The sequence below is a fragment of the Pavona decussata genome, unplaced genomic scaffold (assembly GCF_977016875.1).
Source record: "Pavona decussata unplaced genomic scaffold, jaPavDecu1.1 SCAFFOLD_418, whole genome shotgun sequence".
Classification (NCBI taxonomy): domain Eukaryota; kingdom Metazoa; phylum Cnidaria; class Anthozoa; order Scleractinia; family Agariciidae; genus Pavona; species Pavona decussata.
In genome coordinates this window covers 85,001-95,859 of record NW_028145780.1, presented here as the reverse complement: position 1 = coordinate 95,859, position 10,859 = coordinate 85,001, and the positions used below count along the sequence as shown (strand labels likewise).

General features: G+C 36.9%; 1 protein-coding gene across 1 annotated transcript; it reads left to right on the top strand.

The window, feature by feature from the left end:
* Nucleotides 1–1,803: 1,803 nt before the first annotated feature.
* On the top strand, nt 1,804–8,212 carry LOC146450823 (adenosine receptor A3-like). Its single transcript, XM_085099932.1, has 3 exons — nt 1,804–1,812; nt 3,723–3,785; nt 5,209–8,212. Exons 2-3 carry the CDS (start codon nt 3,778–3,780, stop codon nt 6,122–6,124), a joined length of 924 nt encoding a protein of 307 aa, XP_084956058.1. The 5' UTR covers nt 1,804–1,812; nt 3,723–3,777; the 3' UTR covers nt 6,125–8,212.
* The last annotated feature ends 2,647 nt before the right edge of the window (nt 8,213–10,859 follow it).

Below are 10,859 nucleotides of genomic sequence, written 5' to 3'. Positions count from 1 at the left end.
ACTTTCCAGATTACTGATAAATGATATCAACGTTTCGTACGACGGATTCAGTCTAATTTAAGAATTTAGTATTTATGTCAATATGAATGATAGTTTTTATTATGAAAGCAATAAATATACCACGCAAGAAACGAATTTAATTTTACTTTACTGCTAAATTATACAAATTAGCGTGCAAGTTATAATGCCAAGTTTGGAAAACTATTGAACCTGTGTAGTACTGTACCCCCTTTGGTAATTCCATGTCTCCAGCCGAGGCCTAATATCAGAGGGCAGAAGATGGCGTGTAGACACAGGACGTTAATGTTTATTTCGCTCAAGGTACGCTGTGCTCGGGTACCTTGATGTACCCGCGATTCCCCCATGGCCACCTCACAGAATCTGAGTCTTAAGGCTGCTGTCGTGCGATCAGTTCTTTGCTTACTAACCGAATTTGTGCGTCGTTTGCGCATATTCAAATTTTGATTTGAACAGCCGGTTCCAGATAGATCAGCATGGACTATTCAAAACAGCAGTGTTTTTGTGACCAAAAAAATATCATTTTAATCACCAAATCCAAAAGCTAAGGAAGCAGATATTTTAACGAAGACCAAAAAGTGGAAACAAATTGCCGCAGAAACGAACAGCAATTGTCCTCGACTACAATTAAAAAAAAAATGAAAGGAATATTTTTGAGAAAAATTATATGGTTGTGATGGACATGAACTCAAAATAACACCCCCAAAATATGACTATTGAGGCTTTATTCCACCAAATGAAGAAAAAGCTTTGAACTGAGACCAAACTTTTAAGTTTAAAATTTAAAATACCAGCCTTGGAACAGCTGCAACGGAAGTTTTCGACCATCGATTGACAAGATAATATGATCGGGTACTCTTTATAGCATATGGACAAACCGTGATAAAATAATAATAACAATAATAATAATAATAATAATAATAATAATAATAATAATAATAATAATAACAATAATAATAATAATAATAATAATAATAATAATAATAATAATAATAATAATAATAATAATAATAATAATAATAATAATAATAATAATATATCAAACAACCAGCTCCGAACAAATGGACACTCTAAAGTAAAAGAACAGGTCACTCTTGGTATTCGGTTTAAATATTGATGCGACTGAGAAATTTGATTAGATAACGCAAATTTACAAAGACTTTTTGTGTATGGCTTGGTGGCAAGAGGTGCCATACATTCTTTGCCAGTTTTTGATACTCATGACGTTCGTTTATCAAATTACTTTCTAACCTGCCAGGCACAAATTTTCCGAAAATGCTCCTTTTGCCAAGCTATGAAAACTATTTATCTGCCATTAGCCAGTTTTGTCCTTTATGCTAATTATAATGTTGAAATAATGAGGCGAAGCATTAGCTGAAATATCCGCTATATCACAAACTTCATAGTCTGTTTCCTGTGAATAATAGCTGTACTAGGTCTTTAAGACACACACGTATGTTCTCTATGCCAGCGTGTAAAGCCTGGCTCACACTAGCAACACTCGACATAATGACATGGGCATAACGACATAGAGAAAAGATCAGTTTTTTCTTTCGTTTAATGTCATGTCGCTGATGTCAACCAGGCTTCGTGTAAGTGATTGACAAGTTTATTTACGCAGAGAGGTAAGAGATTAAAACAGGAAACTATTATTACCGGCTTACATTATTCACAGCACGTATCCTGCTAAATTACCCTTTACTCAGTTTTTCTTTTTCGAGTTACATTTTGAAAGCGCTTTTCTCCGCCGGATATCCGAACTAGAATCATCACTGCTCAGCAACCTTCACTCAGGTAAGCTATTTAAGCTAAGGGAACTCAGAAAACTCGATGAAGAACACCAAGTCAGCTGTCCGTTTTTTAAGATGTTACGAACACTAAAGTGTTGTTTAGATACGACGGTGGTACCAGTACCAGAATAAGACCTGCTTGCACATGAGCTTGCTAGTTTTTCTTAATAACGGGTAAGAATGCGACAGTCTTTTTTTTTTTATTCTCTTGTGTAGTTCCGAATTTGGCTGCTCAATAACACACAAAACAGCTGTGGAAACTAAAATCTTTATAAGGAAAAATTTGCATCTCGAGAAGATTACTAGAGTAAAAAAGTAGCAGTTTTGCGTATTTCCAAGTTATTATATAACGTTATTTAGTATAAATCTACTAGTGTTCTATCACGAATGCCGTTCTCTGATTGGCTACGCTACTCGCTATCTATTCTGTGATAGATAGTGAGTAGCGATTTTCAACAAAAAATGGCACCTGCTTCTTCGCGTTTTCGAAGTGTCTGCGATGAGGAAATAGATAATTTACTTGTTTAGTTTTGACCGACTAGTAGATTTATACTAAAACAATTAGATTATTCGCTCTCGATTTCTATGCGTGATAGCTGATTCGGGCTGCGCCCTCATCAGCTATCACGCGATAGAAATCTCGAGCTCATAATCTAATTGTTAAATATATTATGGAGTGCGTGCGGGCAACAAAATTTGTCAAACTAGTTAGTATCCTTGAGAAATCTGCTTGTCCAAAACGAGGGCGTTTTATATATTTTCATAGGACTTTTTAGAAAAGCTCATGCAGGGCACCTGCTGACTTGTTGTGGATAATTCATCACAGCAAGTTTGTTCATAACGTTAACAATAGTCAGTGCCAAACAAAAATTTTTTTACTTCTGAAGTTTGTTCATAATTCGGATTTTTTACACCGGAATCAGGTTAATTGGCTCGTGGAGCTGGCGGGATTTTTGCCGAAGATTGTCCCGAAGTCCCTTTTGGTTTTCTAGTAATGCTCTCTTTCGTCGCCATAAGAAGTCGACTTATAACGAGTCTAGGCGGAGGCTAATTTTCGTGGCTAACATCGCTCAAGGCTTCTCCGCCGCAATAAAATATACTAACCCGCGCGGACAATACGGCCAGCTACACAGGGTAATGCTATGTCTACATTATACCGGATAGCTCTTGTGCTGACACCAAAAACACATCGAATAGTGCTACCGTTCACACACAAAATTAAAACGTCGATTTCGTATCGATTTTTGTGCCGGAGCGATGCTGCGTTCCTTCGCGGTCTTCAAAGTGAATCGTCACATATCAGATAGGTTTTCGTAACACTTTCTTGAGTTGTGTGAAGAGAGAATCGAGCCGAAACCGAAATCAATAACGAGGAGCGAGGATTGGATTCCAGGAGAAGTATATGGCGGCGGCAATGGTTCTGCTGTGGTTGTTCTGTTCGCGTAAAATGCAGTCCAGCATAGTGTAGACATAGCCTTGATGTTAAACTACCACACCGAAAAATATGGTGACTGGGACATTTCCCCAAAATCCCAAGCGTATAAAAAACCTAAAAGTACAAATTAAAACACGCAGAAAAGTTCTATAAATTTAAAACCTAGCATAGGCAATGTTCTTGGTAGAGAGAGGAATGTCGAAAAAAAAATATGGCTTCCTTTGTGCCTACTGGCTGTGTTAGGTTCCCAAGACATCGAAGGAAAATGTACAGCCGCCATCTTGGATTTAACGGTCCACTTTATCATCCAACTTTATTTTCGTCCATGTTATATCCTTGGTAGATGTGAAAACAATTAGTTCTCTAGTAACAAAAAAGCATCAATTATGAGACCAGAAATCAAAGTATCACTAACTTTTCTTTGTAATGTTAAAAAAATATATATAAATACTGAATTTAACATACATTTCCCGTTATAGAGGGAAGTATTTTTTCAGAATTATTTCCCGCTCTGACGAGTCGGATTTTTGCTTCATGTTAAGGTATGTAATGAAAAATTCTTATTCTGAAAGGGCTTTTTTTTTTAGGTTATTTAGTTTTTATTTAAAGTAGTTTGTGACACGTCTTGAATAGTATCTCGCATTTCCTAGTAACTGTGACATTAATGTTACAAATGGACAAAATGGCAGCTTATTTTAAACGGAAACGACATTTGAAACTTTTCCTTGCAAAATAGGAAAACGTATTGATGCGTGTTTAATGCAACATCATGCACAATCAGTGATCGGTAGTTAACGACTGTTATATGATGTCGTACGAAGCATAACTCTCGCCCCTGTGAAACGCGTGCACAAATTGGACAGGCAAAATGTTTTGAACTTTTCTTTGCGTTTGCCTTCAAAAAAGTTAATATAGAATCGTGCGTGCTTGAATGTGTTTCTGGGATCACTGGCTTGTCACACCACTAGGGAAGACTTCCATCTGTTTCCTTTAAAGTGCCCCTGGGACGAAAATTTCAGTTTTCATCTTTTTGCATTTTCGTGTAGAATATGACCTTCTTACTCAGGTTACCAAATTTTAATCCTTTACGGCGATTGGAAGTATTTTTTTTTTAGCTTTTTATTAGAGATTTTACGGCCGCCATTACTTGGCCTTGTTCCGGAAGTTAAGGCTCAAATTACAGGAAGTCACGTCATTGGCTCATTCCACATTCCACATGGCTAATTTTCATATGGATTCTACTTCATAAACTGTATTCTGCTGTTGCGAACTAAATAACAACAGAATACAGTTTATGAAGTAGAATCGATATGAAAATTAGCCATGTGGAATTTTTCGTGTTGAGCCAATGACGTGACTTCCTGTAATTTGAGCCCTAACTTCGGGAAGAAGGCCAAGTAATGGCGGCCGTGAAATCTCGAATAAAAAGCTAAAAAAAATACTTCCAATCGCCGTAAAGGATTGAAATTTGGTAACATGAGTAAGAAGGTCAAATTCTACACGAAAATGCAAAAAGATGGAAAATGAAATTTTCGTCCCAGGGGCACTTTAATAGTTGCGGAAACTAATAAACTTGTGGCCCTCTATCTAAAAAATTCTTACAAAACTAATACAATGTAGGAGGAAGTGTACATAGAAATGTGAGAGCTAAAAATACAATGTATGTCAAATTCTAACATGACTATCAATAAAACTAAAAATATCCATCGGATAAGAAGACGAATTATGACTGAATTATGACTGTTTCTTTTCTTTGAAATTTATAATGTAAAATTTCAGTGCAATAACCAGATTCTACAGCTGGAAAAGAGGTGGCCATGGATAGTGAATGCTATCTAGCTTAGTAGCATTACTTCGGTTTCCATTTACAAATCTATGAATATGTAGACGCTTTTGACAAACAGATATAAATCAACAAAGAAACAATTCATCCTGATACAATCGCTTCGCTTTATTTTATTTCAGAGAGATGGTTAATGTTTCTAACCAAGAAAACGGAACACAAAATGAAGCAAGTTTCCTGGAGCTTTCTTCATATGAGTGCATTGCCTGGCTTACAGTAATCATGACCGAGTCTGTTGCTATAGTAACACTTAATATCCTCACAATTATTGTTTTTATCAAAAACCGCAGTCTTCGTAAGCGAAGCATGTACCTGGTGATCAACCTGGCAGTTGCAGATATGTTTGTAGGAGGATGTTCAGAAATCACATATTTTATATCGTTAAGAGAGTCATGCTCCTTATGGGATACCCGAAGACTTCCTCCTGTTACTTTCATGTACATACTGTTGTTGTTTATTCCAGCTTCTCTGACAAACCTTGCTGCGATCTCGTTAGAACGAGCGCACGCGACATTTCGTCCTTTCAGACATCGTATTTTTAAAAAGTGGGTATTTGGATTTCTTATTACAATCATTTGGGTTACATCTGGGCTGTTAATAATTGCTGTTTATTTTCTTCGCAACTCGGTGAGCTCTGACTATATTTGGAGTATATTTGATGGTTTTTGTTTATTTGTCATTTGTGTTTCTTATGTGTCAATTGCTGTCAAAATTTCTTGTGGGGCTCATCCTCAGCACCATGGTGCAGCAAGCAGAGAGAGAAAACTAACCAAGACATTGTTAATTGTGACTGTGTTATCTTTAGTGTTGTGGCTTCCATATACGATATTTCCTCTACTGTCGGTCTATTTACCTTTCTTTATTTCTTATCGGGTAAGGCTTCATCTTGGCCACGCTTTCACCGTTTTGTTTTTTGCAAACTCCCTTGTCAATCCTATTTTATATTCAGTCAGAATTCCAGACTTTAAAAGAGCTCTCGTTTCACTTTTTCGGCGTCAGCAGAGACAAGTTGAGATTATTCCCCTTGGTGCCTTGTGATTACTAAAGGTATTTGTTGCCATGTAATTTTGTTATCGATTAATCTGGAAGTCTTAGATTAACGTTGATTTCTTTAACGAAAATAAAGAATGAAAACGAGTGCACTAGAAAAAGAACTTGCCAAGTAAATTTCAAAAAATAAAATGGTTTATTGCACTCGGCAGTGTGGTTCGTCATTTAAGTCATTTTCATATTGCAAACGGATTATAATAGATGAAAGCTTGACAAATAAAAATTTAGAATCTTGAAGTATTATCCATTTTACGTTTTACAATGATGTGTCTTAACTGCAATTGAGTTTTTTTGTGTTGTTTATGCCAGCAATTGGCACAGATCCCTCTTAATTTGATGTTGCAATTTAGTTAGACAAGAACAATTGATAAAAATGACTGAAAAATATTATTTCAGAATGGCAGTGCGAAAGTCTTTGTGAGATGTTTGATAGGCGAGGGAAGAGTGGATACTGAAATCTAGAGCACGTTCCTGTGATAGGCGCATGCAAGGCCAGATTCACGAAGCCCTCCTAAGTTAAGATGTCTCTTCAGTATTGTTCTTCAATAAAAGCCTATTGTAGGAATATCGATAGTCTATTGTTAAGGGGATTCCATGCTTACATTGCGCATTCTTACTACGCATAATTTCTTGCGTTATTAGCGCGCGCCTTTCCTCCTGAACGAGTTATTTTAACGTTATTTTAACTTAGCAATTATCACCTTATGTGTAAAACTTCAGTTTTAGAAAAACGACAGCTACAAAAAAGAGTTATTGGCAGAAATAGCAGCTTGCCCACCACTCGAGGCATAAAATAGTGATACTGAGACCTCGCACGGAAGAAACTTTCAGGACAGAGGGGTACAATACACTGCCGAAATTTATCCGAGGAGCGCGAAACAAATATTTGATGGTAGTAGACACCAACTACACAAACTAAATATAGTGTTTACTTTTCACCTTGTGTCGGTGTCCTTTCGGATAAAACTGATTTGCAGCATCGGTAAATAATTGTTAAATAGAGCCGTACGGTTTTTATTTGAGCGTCGTAAAACCAAAGCCAAAGTAACTACTCTGGCCAATCACAACAGACGCAAACAGCACAATAAACCAATCAAACCCTGAAGTAAACACGTGCAACCGACGCCGAGCGCAGGAAAACGTGTGCAGGCAAACCACGATTAGTTTGGTGCGAACTTTGGCAACAAATTACAGAAAGCAGTGAACGAAACCAAAGCATAAGCGAAAGTACTTTCGACACTCATTTGAAAACCGCTCCTTAAGTCATTTTGAATTTTTAAAGGATGTTCACCTTTTTAGCTAGATGGGTGTACAGTAATTAATTTAGGTAACTTATTTATAGCATTTAAAACTTCTTAAGTACAATCTGTGGTTATACATGTATTTACGTATATGAAGTTAGGTGTTTTCAGTTGATTGTAGAAATCAATTTTACTTGGTAAAACTCGCGCCATTCTTTCTCAGCCAATGAGAACCAAAACCAAAACCAATCGTGACTTGTCCATACTGTTCTTGCCGCGCTTGGCGCCGGTTACATGTGCTTGTTGCTACGTCTGTTGTGATTGGTTGAAGCAATTACTTAGCGTTTGGTTGAACGACAATCAATTGAAAACTGATCTAAGATCATTTTGCTTTAGCTGAACTTGAAACTGATGTTATGTAGACATGGAAACGTTGCTTCCTCATTTTGTCACAATTGGTTATTAATATTGTGAATAGTATTTAATATTTTCCCCTGATTTTAACTGTAAGACGTGAAATTTTAATACATATTGGATGATATTCAAGAGAGGATGATATTATAATCGTTATCTGATTTCTAGTTAATAACACTGTAGTCACAATACAGCTATTTGATGGTATTATGATAATTTATACTGGTGTACTTTTTCAGATTCGATACATAATTAATGCCATTATTTGCATATGTGTTAGATTTAGAGTCGTTAGTTTAGATTGAAATAAAGTTTTGATACTTATTTGATCAGTTTTGATCGATGTATCTTTGATTCATGTCTATTTAAAAAGGCTAGTCTTTGTACAAAGGGGCTTCAAGAAATAAAACTTAAACTAATTGCTGGTTAACCTTATGGTGCTTATTTTGGCACAGTTCCACGCAGCTCTATGTTAACTTTTGGAGAGGCTTCACTATTTCACCGACATCGACAAAGGAAAACTTACAGGCCTAGCATTTCTGGACCTATCTAAGGCTTTCGATACCCTCGACCACGATTTACTACTTATGAAATTAGCAGATTTTGGCCTAAGTAAATCTTCAGTGAATTGGTTCAATGCGTATCTTACTAATAGAACCCAAAGTGTTATCATTAATGGCATGCAATCTGACGCTGAACCCATTTTATATGGTGTGCCCCAGGGGTCTGTCTTGGGACCTCTATTGTTCATAATGTATATTAACGATCTACCGTCAGTTACAAAGTACTGTAAAGTCCATCTTTACGCTGACGACACCCTGTTGTTTTTTGAAAGCAGTTCTGTGCAAGCTATTGAGGCTGCTTTGTCCCAAGACCTCGACCACGTTGTCGGATGGTTGAACCAAAACTATCTCATGTTAAATCACTCGAAGACCAAAGTTATGCTTTTGGGAACTCACCAAAAATTGAGCTCAGTCCGGTCATTCGCAGTTAGTGTTAATGACACAGATCTTGAAAGGGTATACAAATTTAAATATCTGGGCGTGTTTCTGGATCCTTGCCTAAATTGGAACGAACACATTGGACATATCGGAAATAAAATCTCGTCCCGCCTTGGAATGCTTCGTAGAGCCCGGAAAGTCATCCCAAAAGGAGCTTGCATTACTCTATTTAATGCTATGGTTCTACCATTATTCGATTACTGTTGCGTTGTGTGGGATGGTTGCGGTCAGGGAAACAAGATCTACCTTGACCGTCTTCTCAAGCGAGCTGCGGGAATAATTGTGGGTCGCAAGGCTACTGATACCGATATACAGCAAACATTGAAGTGGCCATCCCTTCAATGCCGCTGAGAATACCAAAAGTGCATACAGGTCTATAAGTGTATCAATGGCTTGGCCCCAGCTTATATAATTATCTGCTAGATGACTTCCACTCCTCGGAGCAGAACCATAACTACAACACTAGGAACAAAGTCCTCATTCGCCTGCCTCTTGCCAAGACTACTAAATTTCAAACATCTTTTAAGTACAATGCCGCCAAATCCTGGAACACTCTTCCTCGTAACTTACGTCATGATCAGTCTCTCACTAGCTTTAAACTGAGAGTCAAGAAACATCTAAATCACCTTAGTTAATTTCTCACCTTCATGAACTCTCTGAATGATTTTTTTGCTTTCATTTCTATATTTGATTATTTATTCTTATTATTTTATACAGATCTCCATTTAAACCAGCTACGCTGAACTGGAATTTCTGTTTAAATAATGTATATAAATAAATAAATAAATAAATTTTTTTCGAGCTTGAACTAGCTAATAATTTGGCAAATTTTTTTTTTCAGGGTCATTACTTCATAAATGTCGAAGTCTAAGAAATTGAGAATACGAGATGGAGTTTTTCACGTGGGGTTTGAGAAGACACACAGTAAATCCGATCAAGTTCTTCTTTGCTGAATGAAGTTGCTGGCAAAGATCTCAGTCAGGCCAACAAAAAAGTTGTTAAGGAAACTATTCACGATCTTATTACCAAACAGCTCAAAACCTAAATTTCACTACTCCAACTACCTCATGCATTTACTTCAAATCTAAAAATTACCAACCTAACAACTTTGACCGACGAGCTGTTTCTGTTATCAGCTGCCCCATCGAGATCATTTTACTGAGATACTTGGAAAGACTGCGGTGCGCCCCTGATTCTCCCTTCCGCACCGAGTACTCCAAGTACTCCAACACCTTTACTTGAGCAAGCCTCTTTTTAGGAACCACTACTAAGGCCTAAGGGAGTTGGACAGAAGAGTTAAATAAACACGCTTATTGATTTCCACTCTTTTTGTAACCTCTATTCAAGCTGAATTTTTGATCTGCCGAAAGGAGCCTTTGTCGGATGAGTAGGATTTCACGTTCTAAAAAAATGTTTATCCATCCGGGTATGCTAATATCTGAATAACCTAGTAAGACCACAGGTAGCCCAAGCTCAAGCTGTGAGCGTATGATCATCTTGCATAGTGGTCACGTCGAGGTGGGAATATTTGCAATCGTGTTTGGGAACACTTAAAGTTACAGCAAGAAAGGTAAAAAAAGAGAAAGGTAACATTTCTTCATTTTAAAATGGGATTTTCTACCAGCTGAAAATACCTGTCAAGAATTGGTTGCCCTTGTAACATCAAAGTCAATCAACACTAACCGAACTCATCGTTTCCTTCCCAATTGACGTTTAAAAAAAGTCCTGAAACAAAGGTTGGAAATGACTATTATTGTTCTAAAATCCAAAAAAAACAAATAAAAACTCTTTTGTCCAAATGCATCACTCATATTGAGTTATATTTGTGACATTGGCAAAGGGTTATAACGCTATTTAGTATATATCTACAAGTGTTCTATCACGAATGCCGTTCTCTGTTGGCTAGCTACTCGCTATCTATTCTGTGATAGATAGTGAGTAGCGGTTTTCAACAAAATGGCGGCCGCTTAGTCGCGTTTTCGAAGTGTCTGCGATGAGGATATAGATAATTTACTTTTTTAGTTTTGAACGAGTAGTAGATTTATACTAAAGTACTTAGATTATTCG